Source organism: Crotalus tigris, unplaced genomic scaffold, assembly GCF_016545835.1.
Source record: "Crotalus tigris isolate CLP2741 ecotype Arizona unplaced genomic scaffold, ASM1654583v1 scf7180000017771.5222438, whole genome shotgun sequence".
NCBI lineage: Eukaryota > Metazoa > Chordata > Lepidosauria > Squamata > Viperidae > Crotalus > Crotalus tigris.
The window spans coordinates 3,783,972-3,807,457 of record NW_024096622.1 but is presented as its reverse complement, the minus strand read 5'-3'; the positions used below and the strand labels follow the sequence as shown (position 1 = coordinate 3,807,457).

Here is a 23,486-nt window from a genome sequence, read left to right as displayed (position 1 = left end):
TAAAAAGCATAACATGTAAAATAATTTTCAGAGGAGAAAGATTTAAAAGGCAGGCACTGTTAGGAAAGTGAATTAGTCGTAATAATTAGAATTTTAACAAAGAGGCATTTAACAGATAATCTAATCTTTATTTCACTTTCACCACTGAGGAGAAGAAAATCTGTAATGAAAGTAATACAATCACAAGGAGATGTTATGGGATAACACCTCATGCCACCTGCTGCTTAAAATCTAAGGATATATGTGTTCCTCAGAAGAAGATTATTCATAAAGGAAAATCCTGCTGGGAAGCATAATAAGAAGCTGAGTTTACTCTGAAGTAGGAGTGTACTGTGGACCATTAATTAAAGCCATGCAGATAGAATCACACATGTAAATGTAAGTAATTGTACACATGGTGTTGGGTGTTGGCCTTGGTGTTAAGATTAGTCAAACGATAAGTGGATTATCCAAAATATAATGAAAGATTTGAATATTTTATCCATATAATTAGATTTTACCTTTAGGTTTCCATTTATCTCTAAGACTGAAAAATAAATGTTTGGTAACTACTGAACCACCTATGTGACATCACTAAGCTGACTTTGACCAATTATGGAAAAGTGTACAAGGCCAGATCTAGTTAGGATGGCAGACAGACACTTTAGCTATTCTATGCTTGTAGTCTATACCGAGGAATTGAGGCAATGGGAATATAACAAACCATTTCCAAATCATTCTTAGAGGACTATATGGACATGGATTGATTCAGACTTGAGGGAGATTTTATCTTTTAACTATAAACAGATACTGATTTTGCTAATAGTATAACAAGCCGCTCAGTTCATAAAGTCAGAAATGGAGAAAGACAGTTGTATTAGTAGAATTGTTTTATTTAAAAGCTTTTTATGCACATTAGTGAGAAAAATCCAAAACCAATCCTAAACGAAGTGTTATTTCACCTTAATAAATAGCTAGTAAACTAATGCAACATTACAATAGCCAAGTAGATCTCTACAAATTCTCTTAGAATTACCATGTTAAGCTTATATTTCTAAGTGCTGCTAAGCTTTGAGCTCATACATTAGCATTCAGTGTTCACTATGGTTTCTGAAGCTACAGTGGTGCTAACAATTTTATAAACCCTTCTGAATTTTCAATATTTCCGCATAAGCATGACCTAAAATGTGATCTATTTTCCATACAAGTGATAGAGAAGCCAATTAAACAAATGAAAGAAGTACACTTGTTCATTAAAGAAAATATGTGGGAAAACAAATTAGTTAGCATAGTAGAAGTAGTGTATACCTTTTTTTAATGAAAATTATCAGCACTTTTGATCAGTGACGTCATCAAAGTAAACAAGCCCACGTGCTGATTACGTCAACAGGGCACAGCCCTAAAAGGAAGTGACGTGCTCAGCCCCCACCCTCCGGATGTGACGTTTTGGCCTAATCCCATCAAGATTGGCAGTCAATCCTCTGGGTACATGATTAGGTTAACCCTAGACTAATTCTATGGACATTCAAAACCAAAAAGAGCTAAGTAAAGTGAATAATTAGCAGAGGCCTGTGTTTTTGGGGAACAAGCCCTACTTTGGGGAGCTGTTAACCCTAGACTATTTCTATGGACATTCAAAACCCAAAAGAGCTAAGTGAATAATTAGCAGAGGCCTGTGTTTTTGGGAAACAAGCCCTACTTTGGGGAGCTGTGAAATAAAAAATAAAAAAAGGCTTTTTATTTCTAATCATTCTAGCCTAACGATGCTTTTAATTTTTGTGGAGTTTTAAAAATCAGTGCCTCAAAAGCTGGGGAAAAAGAAGCCCCTGAAAGGCAGCCAGAGCCTGCATTTAACCCCTTTTTTCTAAAAGATATTTTTTTCTAAAAGGTATTTATGTCTAGGTGGCTTTAAAAGCATTTCCTCGAATGCAGGGGAAAAAACAAACAAACACAGCCCCTTTTAAAACCCACAGCTGGTTTTTACCTTTGTAAAAAATCTAAAGACACATATTTTGCCATTTGCACCCTGAATAAAATTTATTCTGCCCCCCTCCCCACTATAGCAAAAGACAAGGAATATTAACAGGAATTAAAATGCTCACAAGAGGCAAGCAGCCAACCAGGCTCACAAGAGGCAAGCAGCAAGCAGCCATGCCTCTCTGTCTGCTAGTAAAAAAAGGGGGGGTTAGGCCTTGTTTGGGACGTGCCCGGGCATGTCATGCTCCCCGTGATCTGGGCATGCGCAATGCTCAAGGGCGTGTCATTGCAAGGGGCAGGGGAGTTTGCTCCCCGTGATCTGGGCATGCGCAATGCTCAAGGGCGTGTCATTGCAAGGGGCAGGGGAGTTTGCGCGGGCAGGGACATGCCCGGGCATGTCATGCTCCCCGTGATCTGGGCATGCGCAATGCTCAAGGGCGTGTCATTGCAAGGGGCAGGGGAGTTTGTGTGGGCAGGCCTGAACAGCTAGCGATTTAACCCCAGCAGTCTTTTGAAGATGGCAGCCTCTGATGGAGATTTGTTTGATGTAAATTTGACCCCCAAACCACCCAAGCGTGGGCGCAGAATAAGAAAAGGACCTGAGTTATACAGTTTCATTGAAGAGAACAAACTTATAAAACCTTGTTATTGCAGATTCTGCAAAACATCAAATGGTAAGTATATATATATATATATATATATATATAAAATTAAGAAAACAGTATTTTGATTGGTTGAAACAGCTAGCCTAAATCTACCTTATTTCCTGCTTTAGAAACGGCGGAGCCTCAAAATGTCAGCATGCCTCAGATTCTGAAAGCGTGTATTATTAAAATATTACACCACTGTTTAATGGGGTGTCTACAATCAGATGAAGACCACGTGGATGGTACCAGTGAAACAGAACATATTAAAAGCTTATGCTTTAGACTTTCTATGCCTCATGTTCTCTGGATCATCATCAGTATTTCTGACAAAATGAATAACTTATATTTCACCCAGGGTTCCCTTGATGAGGTCAAGACATTCATACAGCGCATCGAAAAGAGCCGTAAACCACTGTCATTAATGTCAAAGATTGAATCTGAATTGCCATTGTCTCTGAAGAGGCTCATATGCCAAAATGTAACAGAAATTAATTACAAGAATCTCTTAATGCTATGAAATTTATAATAAAATGGGTTTTACAAATCACATGAAATATGTATTATGTTTTTCTTTTGCTGACCCCTGTTTAACTTTGGCAGATGTTAAACACAATTTAATCAAAACTCAAGGGGTATTATTCAATTGGGTTTTCCTGATGAGGCGGGGCTGGCCAGATTTGGAAAAGTTGTGAAAAACACACCTCCTCTGATGTGATTAAGTTGTGACATCACCAGCGTACACAAAAGCAGGGTCCATACTGGTCTAGTCACATTTGCTGGTTTCTGGCATATCTGTACCTCCGGAACCATTTGATCTGCTAAGAAGACCCTTTTCAGAATGGAAGCCACTATTGTAAGTAGTTTTATGGCTAATTTTTGAAACACTTAGATGCAAAATGGAGTTTTAGAATATTCTTGTCTGCTTGCTTGTTTGACTGATTGATTGTTTTATTTCACTAGAATGAATTGACAGACTCAGAATGTTTGAGGGCTTATGAAGGTATTTGTCTTTCATACTTTTCACACATTTAGATTCTGGTAAACATTTCTGCAACAAATCTGACCATAGGATTTCTCTTTTTCTTCAGAATGGGAGGATGACCAGCTATTTACTGGAGTAGTTATTGCTATTGAGAACCAATTGACAGACTCAGAATGTTTGAGGGCATATGAAGGTATTTGTCTTTCATATTTTCATAACATTTTAGATTCTGGTAAACATTTCTGCAACAATTCTGAACATTGGGGGGCTTTTTTTCCTTCAGAATGGGAGGATGACCAGCCCTATGTAGACCTTACATTACCCCAGGAGCCCCAAGAGGCCCAGCCATGCACAAGCTACACAACACGAATGCTGTTAGGAGGTATAATATTTAGCATTTTATCCAACTACAAAATCATTAGTATTATTTTTTAGAAACTAAAGGGAGGGGAACGGTATTACATTATTAGGAATGTTGGTGATAGCCTTTTGTTTGTTTGTTTAACCAGAGCCGGCCTGCAAAAAAGCAAAAATGCATGGAGGTGGACTTCCCGCATCCCCAGCAGACAGCCATAAATGTGATTCCATGCCAGCATCTCAACCAGAAGGGGAGATATGTCATTCTACACCACAGCTACAAGCCCCTAACTCTGCAAACTCTCAGAATATGAACAATGTTTATTTGGATATGGTACAGGAATGGGAGAAGCCTATCAGGAATTTCAGGGCTGTGGAATATTATCAACGCTATAGATTTATTAATCTTGACCGAATCCAGTCTTTTGTAGATGCTATAGAGGCTGTTCATAATGTGATACAGCCTCTTTTGAATAATGTTGCTAGGGACATAGGTCCAAACGATTTTGTTCAACTACGGCTGGATGCAGAGGGGTTAAATCATCCTCTCTTTTCTCTTAGGAGGAATATCAATGATTTAAATGCTGAGGATTTTCTGACCGGTATTGAAAATCTGCTGCAAAGTAAGGCCGAGATATTGTGGGGGGGGGGGTAATTTGCAATTAGTGGTTACCGTCGTGAAGAACAAGGAGGGGGGAGGTCTTAGGAAGTTAAGCACTGTGCTGCTCACCAGAGTGCTGGAGAAAAAAAGGCAGCACCTAGTAGATTTCAATGTGGGAGGTGAATTTCTAAATATTATACCTCCTAACAGCTCAGATACTTTAAACTTTTTGCATTATTCCCTAGAGTGGCACTGTGCCCACACTATAGATAGTCCTTGACTTACGACCACAATTAAGCCCAAAATTTATGTTGTGAGACATTTTTTTAAAGTGAGTTTTGTCCCATTTTATGACCTTTCTTGCCACAGTTGTTTAGTGAATCACTGAATTGTTAATTTCACTTGGGATACTGCAACTATCATATATATTAACCAATTGCCAAGCATCCAAATTTTGATCACGTGACCATGGGGATGCTGCAATGGATGTAAGTATGAAAGTGATCATAAGTCACTTTTTTCAGTGCCATTATAGCTTCAAATGATCACTAAATGAATGGCTGTAAGTCAGCGATTTCCTTCTAGCTCAACAGCCCAATATTTCAAATAAAAAATCTTTTATGTTTTGCAACCTGAAATAGTGGCACATTTACACTGTAATAAAGTTAGTAAAAAGTTTAAGTAAGATTAATTTAACAATATATATTTATTTTTGACAAATTGAGCTAACCTTTGGTAATTACTGCATAAGTTCTGCACAGACTCTAGAATTTCAGACTAAACAGTCTATAACCCCACAGTTCCTCTCTTTCCCTCTCCCCAATTGCCCTCCTCCATTCTTCTAGCACTTTACCCCAAGATATTCTAATTAGCAAGCTAATTAAGTATGACTGGATGGCATGACATTATGTGGATATATAGATGACTAAAAATGCTCTGAAAGATTGATGATCAGTGGTTCCCCATCAATCTGGATGGAAATACTGAATGGGTACCATAAGGTTCTGTCCCAGGACCTGTACAGTTGAACATTTCTAATAATCACATAATAATAATAATAATAATAATAATAATAATAATAATAATAATAATAATAATAATAATAATAATAGTAGTAGTAGTAGTAGTAGTAGTAGTAATGGTAGTAGTAGTAGTAGTAGTAATAATAATGATGACAAGGATGGAAGGGACTTGGAGGTCATCTAGTCTAACCCCTGCTCAGGCAGGAAATGCTATACCATTTCAGACAAATGGCTGTCCAATCTCTTCTTAAAAATCTCCAGTGTTGGAGCATTCACAGCTCCCGGAGGCAGGTTGTTCCACTGATTAGTTGTTCTGTCAGGAAGTTTGGTTAATTGAGAAAGTGGAGAGAATGCTTATCAGATTTGCAGATGGCACAAAACAATATTGATAGGTACAGTACAGTCTGAAAGTAGCAGAATAAAAGTCAACAAACAGAAATACAAAATGTTCTTCATCAAGGAAACAAAAATCAAATTAACAGGTATAGAATGAAAGCTATCTTGAAATTAGTGCTCAGGAAAAGAATAATGGAATGACTCTTTTATTATTTTGCTATATGTTACAATGGTAAAAAAATACTTGCCTCTGTTTTTCTATACCCAGCCTTTGACATTGAGTATACTGAATATTGTCCAAGGACTATGACTGCAGATGATTTAATACTACCCACCAATGGGCTTTAAAATAGTCAGGTAAAAATGGTATTACATTGGTTGATAGTAATAATACCTTTTAAAAACTGTAATGCAAAATGATAAAAATCAGTTTCTATAGAACCTTGGTATTGTGACAAATACCAGTATTGTTTTTTTTAAAATATATTTTATTGGTTTTTTAATTTTAGCAAAAAGTACTTAAAACACACCGTGGTGTTTGGGTAAACAAACATTCCAAAATACAAGCATAGATAAACAGCTCAACTTAGTACATCTCTCTATCTCCTTCAAATAACATAATACATTTAATATATTCCATTTCTAAATTAAATTTCTATTACTACTAAATCTGTTTTACAACTTTGTCAGTTTACAATTACCATAATCAGATATAGTTTTACATCAACAAACTGTCACTTCGAATATCTCTTCCAGATACATTCAAACTCTTAATCAACTTAGTTAAAAAAAAAAAATGTTAAACCTTAATTATCAATTCATTACACACACTTCACCCTCCATCCAATTAGTTATCGTACCTTATCAAATCTATACTAATACAGAAGAAAAACAACTAATTAATTTAAAAACTTCAAAGTCCCACTCTAAAAAAGAGAGGAAAAAAAAGTTCAACATTTTTTCAATTCCAATACATGATTTCCATCAAAGTCAATCTATTATTCCAAAAAATGCATTCTTAGTCTAATTAAACATATATGTCAGTTTAAAATTACCATAATCAAGTATAGTTTTAAATCAACAAATTGTCACTTCGAATATCTCCTCCAGATACATTCAAACTCTTAATCAACTTAGTTAAAAAAACAATGTTAAACCTTAATTATCAATTCATTACACAAACTTCAACTTCTACCTTATCAAATCTATACTAATATACAAAAAAATCATCTAAATAATTTAAACACTTCAAAATCCCACTCTAAAAAACTCAACATTTTTTCGATTCCAGTACATTATTTCCATCAAAGTCAATCTATTATTCAAAAATATATATTCTTAATCTAATTAAACATATATATATATGCCTGGAACCAGTCCCCATAGCATTCCGGAGCTTATTAGCGTCGGGAATGAGGGAGGAGGGATGGTAACTGCTGGGAAGGATGTTGATTGTAGGACCATCAGATGCATGAAAGGTGAAACGTTGGATAGTATAAGTCAATGCAAGACATCTAATAAGGAACCTCATGGTAGAGGGATGATAGTGAGGACTATGAACAGGAAAGAGATGGAAGTGGTAAAAAATCTACTATGAGGGAGCACCCCGGTAAAAGGGGTGAGAAAATGAAACACCCCAAGGATTTGGATTGTGTGTCCGTTCGGAGTAAGATAAGGAATACTCATAATTTGCGGACACAGGAGGAGGAGAGGGAAATAAGTAGCAGTAGGTGCGCAGGTAAGGGAAGCAAGTGCAAATTGGCTATTAACACGGAGATCAAGACCGGAGCATTGATTGATCGGTCAGGACCTATAATGAGATCCATGAGTCGAACGCAAACAGCTTTGTCATCTATAAATAAACTCTCTCATTGACCTAAATGATCCCTGACGATGTTGGCAGAAGCCAACGAAAGCTTGGAATTTTATCTAATTAAAACTTTTATAGTTTTTAACCTTCCTGGTGTTCATGTATGTATGTATGTATGTATGTATGTGTGTGTGTGTGTGTATGTATATATATATATATATATATATATATATATATATATATATATATATATATATATATATATATATATATATATATATATATATATATATATGTGTAGGTCTTTGGTTGTTCGGGTTTTCTCCCGCGTAAAATTGGAAGTGTCTTGGCGACGTTTCGACGAAGTCCCATTCGTCATCTTCAGGCTGGTGTTTTCAGCTTCAGTTTCCCTTCCAATTGTTATTCTATTCTCATCCAAGATGAAAAGCGAAACTTCTTCACAGAAAAACAATGTCCAGTTGCCTCTTGAAAAAGCACCTTTGGGACAACCATGACCTTGATGACTGTGAATCTCCACGGACAGTATTTCTCAACTTTAGTCATTTTAAGCCCTATAGACTTCAACTCCCTCTCGCCTCCGACTGGGGACTTCTGGGGAGTTGACATCCACAGGTCTTAAAATAGCCAAGGTTGAGAATCACAAGCGAACAATTTTCAAATCCAACCAAGGATAGCCAAATAAGGAAGCTGGGAATTTAGAGAAAGCTGTGTTCTCAGCCCTTGCCCTAATAAATTGCCATTTGTCCACTGCCCTTCTCTCATCGCTACACATCGTACCCCGCTGATCTGTGCTGTGTATTAAAAGAAGCTGTCTTCTCACGCCGCAACTGAACTCAAGTGTACTACAATTTCGCCATCTCCTTGGATAGCTCTAAATATTTTAGCATTCAAAGAGAGCTAACCCCACCTCCTATGAAGGCTGCATTCACCTGGAAAAGCGTTATCTTTACGGATTAATCTCACAAGTACGTCGGGGACGGGAGGGGAAGAGAATATCCCCACGTGACAAGCAGGTTGCACCATTGTGGAAACGCCGTCCGACGCACCTAATCTAAAGGGAGGAAGGCAGTTCCATCTACTCGGGCCCTGAAGCGGCGGCGCATGCGCGGCTTTCCGAGTCGGCTGGTGTTTTCTTTAAGAGCGAAGCGGCTGCGCTGTTTCCTATTGGTTTTCCGTAGAACGGTAGGTAGCGGACTGTGGGCTGCTTGTGGCCGAAGCCGGGGGCGAGAAATACTCTCGCTCAGGCTCTGGTCGGCCGCGCTGGTCAACCGTGGGAAGCGGGAAAGCCAAGAGTGCCCAGTAATTAGGAGCGCGGAAGGAAAAGCGGAAGCCCAGCGTCTTTGAAAGTTGAGAGAGAACGACAGCAGCTGTTATCTCTCCCCCTTCGCTGCCGCATCTCCGCAGACCAGCTACTTCGGGAGAAGGGAACGGACGGAGGGAGCGACTGGCTTGGTCTTGGGTCTTCGAGACCTCCCCGCCTCCTTAAGCAACTCCCATAGTCTTCCCAACCTGCCACCTGTTGTCGTTATTTTGTTCCTAGTGGATTTGTCGTGTATCACTTTACTTCGCCCTCCTGACTGTCTTCTAGTCCCGGGCTAAGGGTTAAGAGCTGGAACTTATTTTTATAGAGTGCTCCCCGATCGGGGCTGCAAAATCCGGATGACCATTAGATGGCAGCAAAAAAGAAAACCCTGCCTTTTCTCTATCGCCTTAATAATCTGCCGGATTTCTGCACCCTAGATCTGGTTTTGCTGGCTGCAGCTTCTGCTCCCTGTTCTCCAAATACAATTTTGACAGTTGCTTCAAGTTCAGAAAGGAGAATTATTGATGCAGAAGACCATACCTCTTGAACTTCTGTTTAGTGAAAAATGATATTGAGGAAAGAGGAAGTGCAAAGCAAGGTTAGGCCTCTATTTCCTACTTTTACATAGTAAGGAAGAATATTCAATATTCAGGTATTTTATGCAGTGATCTTGAGTTTTTTTAGTCTGTCCAAATGAGCACAGGCATTATGAAAACTTTAGTAAGTTATCTGTAATACATATATATTCTAAGACTGGAAATATTTCAGTCTCAATTATTGGCAAATAAAAATGACTCTATTCTGCCATCTGCAGGAAATTTTGAAATTGAGAAACAATTTGAAATTTCAGTAAGGAAAAGCATTAAGCAATGTTTTATTTCTTGTGGAACTGTAAGGATTAAATTATTTTGCTTTATGGATTCCGACTTCCTAATGGAGCAATTAGAATCTTATGTTTCTATTACAGGGAAGAACTGCATTTTCTAATCACGCCACCAATCTATTTGCCTACAATTTATTTTGGGTGAACAGCCTTGCTCTAGTCCAGTGATGGCAAACCTTTTAGACACCAAGTGCCCAAACTGTAACCCAAAACCCACATGAATGGGTGCTGGGTGGGCGTGGCTGCAGTGGTAACGGCAGGCTGGGTGGGACTAAAAAGTTCAATCAATTCCAACTTTGCAAGATTTTTTTTTTCCCGTGAGAGGTTGAAATTGATTGATTAATTGAATTTTTTTTTTTTTTTGCACATGGGGGCAGAGGCCTAAAGCGAAAAGGTTTTATAAAACCCAGCTGAAGGCCTAGGACTGGTGCGATGGCACACATGCCCACAAAGAGGGCTCTGCGTGCCACCTGTGGCACACATGCCATAGGTTTGCCATCACGGCTCTTTTACTTTCAGAATTCACTGCATAAATGTCTTATTTGGATGATATGTTCTGTTGGCATCACAGTATTGGAAAAATGACTGAAGCTGAGGTAAACACTGAATTGTAATTGCAACTGTAAAATTGGCTTAAAGGAATGATACTTTATACCTCTTAGAAATATTAATTTATTTTACTGGGCTTATAGGCCAGTCTAATTACAGTGTACATCTGCAATAGTATACATCCCAGTTGGTCTCAAAAACAATATACACAAAGCAAAGTTATAAAACAGCAAATAATAAAATAAAAAATGGGAAGGGAGAACATTGCACTATCAGAAGAAATAAAATTCTAGCCCCAAAGCCTCCTAAAATGACTATGCTTTAATGGTCCTTCTGAATCTCAGTAACGAAAGTCACATTTGCCTATCTGCAAGATGCTGTTTTACATGTCAGCAACTGAGAAGGTTCACTTCTAAGATACCTGGAGATAATATTTTCTAAGTGAAGAGTCACAAAGAGAGCACATTCAGCCAAATCTTAAGGGATTGATAGAAGCTATTGGGAATAAGTCCTCCAGATATTCTGATCCTGAACCATAAAGGACTTTAACTGTGACAAACAGGACCTTTCATTGTATCAAAGAGCAAATAGAAAATCAGTATAGCTTTTGAAACTGGGTATTATATAAGAAGACCAAAACATACCTTTCAAGACTGCATTCTGGACCAGATATTGATTCTGACTCTCTCCAAGGCTAGTCCCACATAGATTATATTGCAGTAATCCAGTCAGATGATGTCAAAAACATAAATGACTGTGAGTAGATCCTTCTGTTCCAAGAGGGGTCATAACTGGCATGCAAAATGGACCTCCGTAAAGGCTCCCCTGGTCACAGCTGACCCTGCTTATCAAGCATAATTTTAAAAATTTTAAGTGAACGACTCGTTTTCTGGAAGTGGTCTTTTATAGCTTTAAGGACAATTTAATATTTGTAGATGGCTGGAAATGAGCAGGTTTCTTCCATGTTTGAAGGGCTATGAAGATTGACTACAAACAGGAAAAAACAATTATGCCAAGATTTTTAGCCCTTCACTTAAATAGATTAGGTAATTACATTACCTAGGTGTCAGAAAGCACACTGGATTAAACATGCAGGTCTGGTTGTGTAGCTAAAGTGTAGAGATTCACTTACCTAGTCTGTCTCATCATGAGTGTTATATAACTTTGAAAATATTAAAAGTAAAATAAGAGATTCTGTATTTGCGCCTTCTTCCAGTCATAATTATTATTAGCCCTTAGGCAGGAATAGTATTAAAATGTTGCCATGCTAAAGGATGTTTATTTAGATCTGCTAAATGTTTTTTGAAATACTTAATGAAAACTGGTTGTTTTAAGTTTTGCTTAAACTTAAGTAACTTTTGCTCAAGGTAATCTTGCTTTCCCGCCCTGAACTGTATAATATAAGATTCGCTTTAAAATGAGATAGGTAGCAAATAAATTTAATAAAATAAAAATAAGTAATCTGTAAAAGTGTATTTTTCCTGCTATACAATTTCTTTTTCTAGGACATGATTCAATTCCCAACTTTCGATGCTGGTCATTCACATCTGGTTCATCTGTTAAGTAGAAGAAATGATACTCACCCTCCAAATGAGACCTACTGTTACAGTTCTGCGCGAGGAACTACTGTACTTCAAGGAGTAACCTTTGGTGGGGTTCCTACTGTCCTGCTGCTTGATGTAATCTGCTTTTTGGTAGGCTTGATTTATTTTTTGTAGCTGGGTGATATTTTTTCTTCCACATTGTTGCTCATGGCAATTTGAAGAGTGAATAAGTAGTTTATTTCATTTTGCTGAAATATATGTAGCTTTGAAAAGAAGGTCTGCAATATTCCCCTTTTCCTGCTCCACTAGTGAACTGTGCTGGAAAATAGGGTTTGCCCTGTTGATAGCAATTCTACTTCATTCTTTTGAGTCTGAAAACTTCCATTGTACTCTTTGCCAAGCTAAAGGTAGCATCTGTTTGAGTTTTTTTCTAATGGAATTTAATACTATTCATTATATTTTTATAATATAATACTATCTTAGCAATTATAATATTATGTAAAATGAGCATTCTTTTATCCTTTAATGCAGTGGTTCTCAACCTGTGGGTCGGGACCCCATTTGGGGTCGAACGACCATTTCACGGGGGTCGCCAAACAAGGCTGTCCGCCATTTTTTCCCCCTTTTCTTTGGCCACACCCCTGGCACCCGGTGATGTATAAGTGGTTGGGGGTCACCACAACATGGGGAACTGTATTATGGGGTCACGGCATTAGAAAGGTTGAGAACCACTGCTTTAATGCATCTTCATTACCAAATATTAGATTACTTTGTGTTCATGTTCTACTAGATTTTGAAGCTTTTATATTGTCTAAATTAAAAGAAACACAAAGTGGAGGAAACATATAATTCAGCATGAATATTGAACCTTTAATTGATTCCCTTTTTATTTTCTAGATGTTGGTGTTGATATTTTCCTTTATTAGAAGAAGATTTTGGGATTATGGTCGTATTGCATTAGTATCAGAAAGGTAAAGTTGGTGTTCTATATCCTTGTGGGTTCTGTAGAACATAATAATACCATGCTTTTTGATTGTGTAGAAATTGATCAGGTACCATAACATTTTTTGAAATATTGAGAATATATCAGTGTTCACTGTAACAAATTTATCCCTGTTGAAGTTGTTACTAAAGAATCAAACTTGAGAGGGAGGGGTAGTCAATATGCCCATAATTGGAATTTATTAAAAAATAAATAGGCATCTATATCATTGCATGAATCATGAACAGTGACTGCTATTTAAAAAGATTTAATCTTTACTGTAGAGTATATTTGGCAGGGTAAAGGGCTGAACAGGAAGGGACACTCTGGTACCTAGACCTTTTAAGATTAAAGAGTAAGAGGAATTTGAGAAGTGATATAGAGATAAATAATTTTAAAATCTTACTCTGGTCCTTTCGGGTACTGTAGTTTATATTGCTTATTTTTGTCCTTTTCTGAGCCTTAGCATCTTTTGTTATAAAAATATTTTTTTACTTCAAGTATTTTTATAATTGAATGCCTTTTTAAATAAATATTTGAAGTTTTCAACAAATATATTAGTATAAAATTCTAACATTGAAGTCTGTTGTTTTGTTTCTACTGAATCTAGGTATTATGAAGGAATTGAGTCCACTACTATTTTTGAAGAATCTGATTCTGAAGAGGTCAGTTGCCTGTTGGATTAAGCTATGATGTTTTGCTATTCATAAAATATTGCCACTTAGTATTTTTAGAAATATTTTAAAATGTAATATTTTTATAGCTCCTATCTTATTCTAATACTTTACAGACTAGTTTGTGGAAATACGGAGATTTTCTTTAAACTTTAATATTTATAGATAAAGAACCAGTGTTGTAAAGAAATGTCACTCTGCAGTTATGTAATACTTTTAAACCAGGTAAATGTAGAACTTTTAGAACTTCATTTTAGGAATGGCATCCTCAGACTTTTCTGTTTGTTTTTACTGTATATCTTTGAATATTTGTTTATCTCCAGGACATCAATATGCCCATTCCCAGAGTAACCTATTACTTTTCTGGAAGCAAATCTTCTAAACTGGAAGCAATATTAAATGCTCTACAATGGTCTGCTCCCCAAACAGCTCTGTATTAAGTAGACTACTGTGTCTGCAATAGCACAGATTGCTTCCAGCTGCAGGATTCACTTCTGAAAAATTGCTAGTATTTCTTTCCCTGAAATGGTCAGATCATTGGTATCGAAAAGAGATTTAATGTGGTTCAGGAAAGGAATTGCATGTTTTGGAAGTGGAGATCCACTTATTTTAAATCACAAAATGGTTGAAATATTAAGTAAAATTAATACCGTTTTATGATTTTCCTCTAAAATAATATAACTGATATAAATATATCTATCCAATAATGATTATGGCTGTTTCACATCATAATGGTTGCATTTTTAATTGATTTCTTTCCCAAAATCCTGTTGACTCTGAGGATTATGCATGATTAAAATGTGGAATAAAAGGCAATCTCTTTGCAGTTAGAGAAATGGGAGACACCACTATAGACTACATCTGTCCAATTATTTTATTAAATTAACTTTGTAATTATTGGGGCAATCCTATCTCTTTGGTGTTTTCCATTTCACTGAAGATTGTAAATGTGATGATCCATGAAACTTCCATTTGTCAACTTCTTTTAAATATTGGACAAGTAAAAATGATCCAAGAATATCCCTTCTCTTATTCCTAAATGGTCACAAAAGACATAATTACATTACAGGGATCCTTGGTAACACCAATTCATAATTTTTTTTTTAAATTTCTTCATACTGGTTTGGATCATTTGCTTGAGAAGTGCAGAATTTAAATTGCCTAGAGCAGTGGTTCTTAACCTGGGCGATATCGCCCCCCAGGGGGCGATTTCATTTTTCAGGGGGGCTATGGAACAAAAAGGGGCGACGCGGGGGCAAAGGAACAAAAAGGGGGCGATATGGGGGCGATGGAGCAAGAAGTTTTGGGGACACTTTTGAGACTTTTCGTACAGTGATTCGCTGCATATCTGTCGTACAAAAACATCAGATCGCTCGCTATTAGTGGATTGAATTGTGTTTTCAAATGTTCCTCCAGCTAGCTTCAGTACAGAACGCCGTACATATGTGAATACGCATTGCTTATCTTCATGCGCGTTGCGCAGCAGCCTCTACCCTTTTTATATTTCTTTTTATGTCTTAAATTTCACTTGAAATTCAATCATTAAATGTTACTGTTTTTCTTTTCGGGCATTTCACTTTCTTGCAACTGAATTTTGTTTTCAGTGGTCGTTACATTTAAGTGTCTTGAATAAATAAGATAATAATGAAATACATGTATCACGAAGTTTGGGAATAAAGTGACGGGTGGCACCAAAATTTTTCAAACAGTTGAGATATGGGAAAAAGGCTGTAAATAAATTATTTGCATCGATATGTCCTGATGACAATTTTTAAAAAAACAAAAAGTGTTTGCATAAATTGAAGAATTATTTCCTATGCTGTGATTAAGAGGTTATGTTGGGGGAGGGGGGCGATGACAACTTCCTCATTGGCTCAAGGGGGCGATTCTTTCAAAAAGGTTAAGAACCACTGGCCTAGAGCATACTACAATTGTAGCTGGAAAGAGGAAGTGGAGTCACATTTTGCAACAGAATTACTACTGATAATTATTTTTATTTATTTGTAAAATTTATTGGCCATCCATCTTACCATGGAGTAACTCTGGGCGCTTACAATATTAAAAAGATAAAACTGAGCCCTAAATAAAAAATGGGGAGGGAGGTAGTAGGATGAGAAGGGGTGAAGTGGGATCTGTTATTAATATATCAAGCACTCCTCCGTTGGAGCCTCAAGTCAACTGGCAGAGCCAGGTCTTTAAGCTTTTGCAGAAGATCAGGAGGGTTGGAGCTGACCTCACTTGGGGGGGGGGGAGAAATGTTCCAAAGGACAGGAGCAGAGAAGGCTCTTCTGGACCCCTCCAGAATACCCTGGCTGATGGGCCATGCTGGATACCTCCCCTGCTGACATGGAAGGGGAAAGCAGGGCAATCCCAGTGGGGCGAGGCGATCCCTCAGGTAGCCTGGACCCATGCCATGAAGGTCTTTAAAGGTGATTACGAACACCTTGAATTACATCAGGAAGTAAACCTGTAGCCAATGCAGTTCTTGGAGGAGTGGTGTTACATGGGCTGCCCTTGGGCTCCCAAGAACTGCCTGAGTTGTTGCACTCTGTACCAGTTGTAGCTGTTGAATGCTCTTCAAGGGTAACCCCAAGTAGAGTGCTTCCAATAGTTCATCTGTGAGATAACTGGGGCTTCAGTGACCGAGCATAGGACTTAATGCACAACTTGAAGTTGTGCAAAGGCTGTCCTAGCTGTGATTGCTATCTGCTCTTTGAGCAGGTGTTGCAAGTCCAAGAGAATCCACATGTTTCACCCCATTCAGAACTGGAGATGACAAAGTCCCAGATTATGGAGCTTCCTATGCTCAGAGCCATTTGATCTTATCAGGGTTCAGCTGAAACCTTTTGTTCTCCCATCTAGGCCTGCACAGCTTCCAGGCACTGTGAGAGGACAGCAACAGCATCATTTGGGTCACCAGGGCTAGAATATAGAGTTGGGTATTGTCAGCATATACTGCAGATACCTCAAGCCATGGTGATGGATGACCTTACCCAGAAGCTTCGTGTTAGATCTAAAAGACTGGTTTATTTTCAGAATAACAGTTCTGTAAATATTTATTTCTAGGGATTTTGTTCTTGGATGATCTCTGCTTTTCGCATGCAGTAAGTATGCACTAAAGTTGTGATCTGAATGTTTTGCTTAATATTGTTAAGAAAAACGGAAGATTATTTGCATTTTTCTCAATTTCCTTATCCCATTTGCTGACTTTTGTATGCATTAATGTTATACATTTAGTAAATAAGAACTGTAATTATTAAGGAAACCATATTGCTCTTTATAGTTTTGATGTTAATTTTAAAATACCGTATTTTAGACTCTGGTTTTTCCCTTAAAAATATGAATCTGCTACGATTCCTCTCATTAATTATTCATTCCTTGAAAAATCAGTATAACATTATACTGATTTTTCAAGGAATGAATAATTAATGATCCAATGATCCAATATTATACATGCACTAAATTACTTGATTAGGATAAAACCTATGTGCAACTTTGTATTTTGTAGCAAGAAGTGCTGTTTTATGGTTGAGTACTTTGATTAATGCTGGTGACTGACTTGTCCTTTAATTTGTGGTGCAGTAATGACGAGATTTATGAACAGTGTGGACATGATGCTATTACTTATCTCTCCTTTCAACGGCATCTCATCTGCCTCTTGACTGTGGTCAGCTTGTTGTCTTTGTGTATTATACTACCTGCAAACCTATCAGGTGACTTGCTTGGTAAGCAACTTTTTAAATTATTTGGATTCCACAGAGCAATCTGACTTAACTGTAAATGTGGTATATCAGTGACTTGGAGTGTTCTCTATTACCTAGAGTGCCCTGAAGATTGAGTGCTGTGATTCATATGAGATATTGAAATATCTAATGAGAATTATATCTTTAGTAATCAAAATGCCCTATTCTGTAATTTCATTTGCTAGATTTTGATCTCTTGAAATGACTTCGGCATCTAATATACATCATTTAAGTACAAAGTGTACTTACAATACATTCTGTATTGAATGATACATTTGTTTCGATGATGACATATTACTTTACTTCCAAGCTGTGGCAAGTGGACAATTGGACATGTACACTGACATTCAATAACTGGAATGTTCTCCTGTATTTCAAAAATTAGATTTTGATATTAAGTTTTTTATTGCTTGGGATGTTTAGTTTTGTTCATTTGAAAGAACAAAACCTAGGCTGTAGGCTAACTATTGATAATTGAAAATAAATGAATTCTGTCAATTTGTTCATTCCAAATACAGTAATTGTAGCAATTTTTTTTATTTTAAGACAATACTAAAATGGAAAAATTTTGAATTTAGAATAGTCCATATTTAGCTTTTTCAGTATATACACAGGTCTGGAATTAAGGTATTATATTTTCCTGGAAAAATATTATGCTTGTTATAGTTCAGGAAAGAAACTGAAACTGCCAAAGTTAAAATATATGTTTCTCTTTTTCTGCAATGCATAACGATTGTGAAGGTTGTAAGTAAGAAATCAGTAAGTATACAAGATAGTTTGGTTAACAATATAATATTCTAGATTGGGTTTTGTGAAATTGTTTTTTCAGTATTCCTGCATACAGTTGCTGAGATAGCATCATAGGAATTGAGATATTTACAGAATGTTATATGGTAATATATCTAGGTGTAATTCTTAATGGATAGAGAAAAAAAATATTGTTTTTTGGTCCACAGTTTCTGCTCCTTCAAGGAGAGCTATAAAACTATAGAGACCTTGTGTTCTATCTATTCCTGATATTTTAGGGGACAAAGTGGCAGAGTAAAGAGAAAAAAATTTTTTCCCCCTACTTACGTTGTTTCCAAGTTTCCAAAAGTATTACAGTATGTGGTTGTTGCAGAATTATTCAGTTTCCAAATTTCATCATTGTTCACTTGTCATAAAATTTGCCAAAGCAAGAAACACAATACTGAGAAGGAGAACCACGTTTATTGTAATGATCATTAGGTGCCTGCTTTACAAGAAACATGAATGCTGAACAATGGAAAAGCAAAGGTTTTTATTGAAGTTGGGGTCATAAAGCAGGAAGTCTGGCCAGTTTGGAGAAGCTGGACAGATCTTTGTCTCTGTAATTGGAGTGAGTTCTTTTGGTAGGAAAAGTAGACTTTTCAGATGGACAGCAGAGATGAGGAAATTCATTGTAAGGAAATGGAATGTTGAGGTCATCAGCTGATAAGAAGATGGAAGATTGGGGTTTGTCTAGGTTGCAATTTTTTTTTGTTGGGCCATGCTGTGAACTGATGGGGAGGCCTCTACTCTTTGGTCTAGATGGGACTGCAAGGGAGCTTTGTCTGGGACACAGAGGGTCAATTTGAGTCTGATGGGATTAGGCAAAAAGACATATTGGGTTTGACCTTGGGAGGGAGGGAGATGGGACGGGAAGGTGGGTAGCCTCCATTCAGTGTGCTGGGTTTACTTTTTCCACTACACAGGTATGATTCTTTCCAGTGCCTAAAGGTATACCAGCTGGTATAAATTCAGTTACTTGTACTCTTTCCTTTCCAAGGAAAAAGCACAGAAGTGTAAGGCTAATGACATCAATAAATCTTAAGGGGAAAAATGGGTAGCAGGAAGCTCCTTTATGTTTAATTCTGTGTTCTTTTCAACGTGAGCTTGGATGATATTGCTGCTGTTAGAAGAATCCTGAAACTTTAAAGTGCACATATTAATTGCTAGAAGGACAATTTATATGAAGATGATCCTCTGTATCAGAATTTAGTTCCATTTTGTTTTCTAGATTTTACTGGTTGTAGAACATTGGCTTGGTTGCTGTATTTGTCACCAGCACTTTTCTACTGCATATGTCAATAATTACAGTAATGATTTTTTTTTCCATTGGGAAGCACTCCTTTTGCTTCCTTAAGTCAGCAAAAACTATACTGGCATGACATTTTCCGGTCTGTATTGTTTCTTCTATTCTGCCTAGATTGCCTCTGTATAAAGTTACTGAATTCACTTGACGTTTATTCAGAATAATGGGTGTCAAAGTCTAGCATGTTTTCAATAACTTACGGCTACCCTTGCACAGGATAGAAATAAGGAAAAATACTATTTTAATGTTGATATTGCTAAGGATGACTTGACTCTGTCTTGGTCTTGGGTTGAAGATGAGATGAAAGTTAATGTAACAGTTATGTATCAGAAAAAAAGTAGGTAGAAATGGATAACCAAAGAAAAAATAAACATGCAGAGGAACTAGTATTGCTGAATGAAAGTCAACATGGATTTTGCAAAGGTTATCCTGTTTTATCAATTTTCTAAAAAAATTTTTAGAATGTCAACAGGCACCTGAATGGAGGTCACCCTGTCAACACAGTATACTGTATTTGAATTTTCTAAAAGCTGTTAACAAAATTTCATCAGAAGCTTGACTAACCTAGTGATCATAGGCTAATAGGGCTTGTCCTTTTATGAATGACTTGCTGGTTAAGGAGAAGAAAGGGAAGAATAGGCAGTTTTCTCACTGGAGGATAGAAAGATGTAGAGTACTTCAATTATTGTGCAAGGACATAAGTGAACATAAGCAATGAGCTATCTGAGTGAACGGATGATATCAAACTATTCAGAATATTTTAAACCAAAAATGATTTTGAAGATCTTGTGCAATATCACTTTAAATGGAGTTGATGAGCAGCCAAATGGCAAATTTGGCAAGTTCAGTTTCATTAAGTATAAAATTGAGGCATACTGCAACAAAAACCCCTAAACTTTGTATATACACTGATGGGACAGAGCGTTCATGAAACTACGATTTACGTCCACAACTGAGTCCAAAATTTCTGTTGTTAAGCAAGACAGAAATGAGTTTTGCCACATTTTATTCCCTTTCTTGCCACAGTTAAGTGAATCACTGCAGTTATTAAATTAGTAACTTGGTTGTTAAGTAAATCTGACTTCCCCATTGACTTTGCTTATCAGAAGGTCACAACATTTGATCACATGACCCTGGGCCATTGCAGCCATCATAAATATGAACCAGTCGTCAAGCATCCAAATTTTGATCATGTGACTATGTGGATGTTTCAACAGTTGTGAATGTGAAAAATGCTCATAGGTCACTTTTTTTCAGTGGCGTAACTTTGAATGGTCAGTAAATGAATGGTTGTATTCAAGGACTACTTGTAATCAGTAAGAAAATCTGGTAGTCACAGTGAGTAGTTCAATGAAGATATTGACAAGGGGTAGGGCTAATTATGAAAGGCAAATTTCATCCTAGGAATCATTACGAAAGAAATTGAAGATAGAACTATTAACATTATAATTCTGTTACAGAAATGTAGTGAGCAATTGTGTCTGGAATACTATCTATAGTTCTCATCATTTTGTTTGAACAATGTTATAATAGAGCTGGAACAAAATGTAGAAAAGGCCAACCAGTATGCCTGAGAGTTTGAATACCTTCCTTATGAGTAAAGGCTAGAATATCTGAATACACTTTGCAAAAAAGGTGACAGGTGAGCATTTTTGAGCTGCATAAAATTGAGTTTCATTTTTTTTGTCTCTTTCTTTAAAAACACTAGGACTAGGAATCATCTGATGAAGCTAATTGAAAATAGATTTAGAACAAGTTTATAGAGGACAGGTCTATCATGGGCTATTAGTCTCTTATTGGAGGCAAGGGGAAAGGGCAAAATAAGGGCCTGTATCCATTTTCTTCTTTTAGATGGATCTTGTTAGCCACTGGACTAAACTAAGATGACTCTTGATTTGATTCAGTGGAGCTATTTTATGTTAAGTTTACCTTAAAAAGCAGCAGTTATAGGATAACCAAGCTGCTGTATTTGTATAATATTTAATTATTTTCAAATAAATGAATAAAACATACTTAAAATATTATTTTCTGCCTCTTAGATAAAGATCCGTATAGCTTTGGAAGAACTACTATAGCAAACCTACGAATAGGGTAAGTAATCACAAGATGTTGGCATCCTTTATATATAGAATACTTTCCTTGAACATTCTTTACTTTTAAGTTTGGACCATATTTTTTAATCATGTAGTAGAAGAGAATGAGATGCGCTAGACATACACTGAATACAAAAATGTAATAACTACACAGTTATCAATGAGTTATCTTTGCGTCCTAGAATGTAACTGAAGTGTCATGAAACTTGAGAAATGTAATTTCCAAAGCCTAAGAGTAAAATGGAGACATATTTCCATCCCTTCCCAATAGTTGTTTTTATAGGCAGTTTTGTCTGTATATGAAGAGTGTAGTTTAAATGGACTACCAGTGGAGGAATAATATTTGAATCTGAGCTTAGCACTTTTGGAGTAAATTAAGGAATCAAATATATATAGGTAGTCCTTGATTTATGATCATTCTTTCAGTTACTGTTCAAAATTACAAACATGCTGAAAAAAATGGGCTTATGATTGATGTCCAAAATTATAGCCATTACAGCACCCCACAGTCACATGATCAAAATTTGGGTGCCATCCACCTGGCCCACCAACTGAACGCAAAGCTGTTGTAGCCTAGGAAGGCTTAGCCCCCACCAGACCCATCAGCGTGGCCTAAAGCTGTCTTCTCCAAAGGCCTTGACTTCAGCTCTAGCTCTTCCACCAATGAGTGCAGTTGTGCAGGGCAGAAAAAAAGCATCAGTGCATGTGGGGGAAACATAGATGGGTGGGAGGAGGAGTTACATTGCTCCTGCAGTCATAAGTGGTGGTGGACTGATCCATGTGCTTGAATTTTGATCATGTGATCACGAGGGCGGCGCAACAGCCATAACTTAGGCACAGGTTGTGAGTCTATTTTTTCAACACTGTCATAATTTCAGTCAAGGACTACCTGTAGAGGCACTTGCTGAATGTGACTCAGAGGTGAACAAGCAAATGAGGCCATGATAAATGTAATAAGTGCAAATATTTTGCTCCAATTATTTCATTTCTATTTTTCTGAAACATTCTACTTCACAGGAATAATCTTCTCTGGCTACATACAATTTTTGCTGTGATTTACTTGATTTTGACAGCTATCTTTATGAAACATCATGTGGGTTCCATTAAATACAAAAAAGAAAGCATAGTAAGTTTCTACAATTTAAAAAAATGCTTAATACTTGAAGAGTTAAATTAAAACCAGGAAGAGAATAGATTGTGAAAATTGCTTCTTGGCAGAATGTACTTATGCACCGGTTTCTTCATTGAGAGGGTGATGGGAGGAGGGATCTCCAATATGGGACAAACTTAATTGCCTATTCCATGATTCAGAGTCTCTCAGTGATGTAATAAAAGGTATATTCAAACTGAGAATAATGTTTCTTGCTCTCACTTCAATTTTTCCCTGTTAACAAGTCATCTAGATTTTCTCTGAGACAACTGTTTCATAAAATTGTTGCTTTTAAAACAAAATGTAATTGAAGTTTTGCAAAACTGTGTTATGTATGGAGGACAGAGAGGTCACAGTCTCCATCACCATCCCTCTTTTTAGTTAATCTGTGCTTCTGATGGGGGACTAATTTTAAAATTATGACATAAACTTGTTGCCAATTAAACAAACATAAAAATAACCATAATAAAAGTGAGTTTAGATTGAGGACAGTTGTTGGGTTTTATTTGCACATGTTAGTGTGGAGTTTTAGAGCATTTATGTTTTTGTATTGAATTATGTAAAGAAAAGTAAAAACAAAAGGCTCAAGCTGATTATAAAATCTGAATTTTCAAAGATTCCAAATTATTTGCTGTGATTACAAATCTGTACACAACTAATGATAGATAGAATTACATTTTAAATAATAGTAACTTCTGACAATAGGATGAATTTACCTGAATTTGAGATATTAGATATAAG

At 36.7% G+C, this 23,486-nt stretch overlaps 1 protein-coding gene across 3 annotated transcripts in view; it reads left to right on the top strand.

Annotated features, from left to right (window-relative positions):
- The first annotated feature begins 8,601 nt into the window (after positions 1–8,601).
- The window catches only part of TMEM63A (transmembrane protein 63A), a 43,019-nt gene continuing 28,134 nt past the window's right edge, over positions 8,602–23,486 (top strand). Inside the window, exons 1-9 of one of the 3 annotated variants that reach the window (XM_039341717.1) lie at positions 8,806–8,914; positions 9,473–9,633; positions 11,973–12,161; positions 12,909–12,982; positions 13,604–13,658; positions 16,734–16,771; positions 17,250–17,392; positions 21,542–21,593; positions 22,613–22,721. In XM_039341717.1, coding sequence (XP_039197651.1) covers positions 9,601–9,633; positions 11,973–12,161; positions 12,909–12,982; positions 13,604–13,658; positions 16,734–16,771; positions 17,250–17,392; positions 21,542–21,593; positions 22,613–22,721 — 693 coding nt within the window. In that variant the 5' untranslated portion in view covers positions 8,806–8,914; positions 9,473–9,600. The other 2 variants (XM_039341714.1, XM_039341715.1) reach the window with 2 other exon arrangements.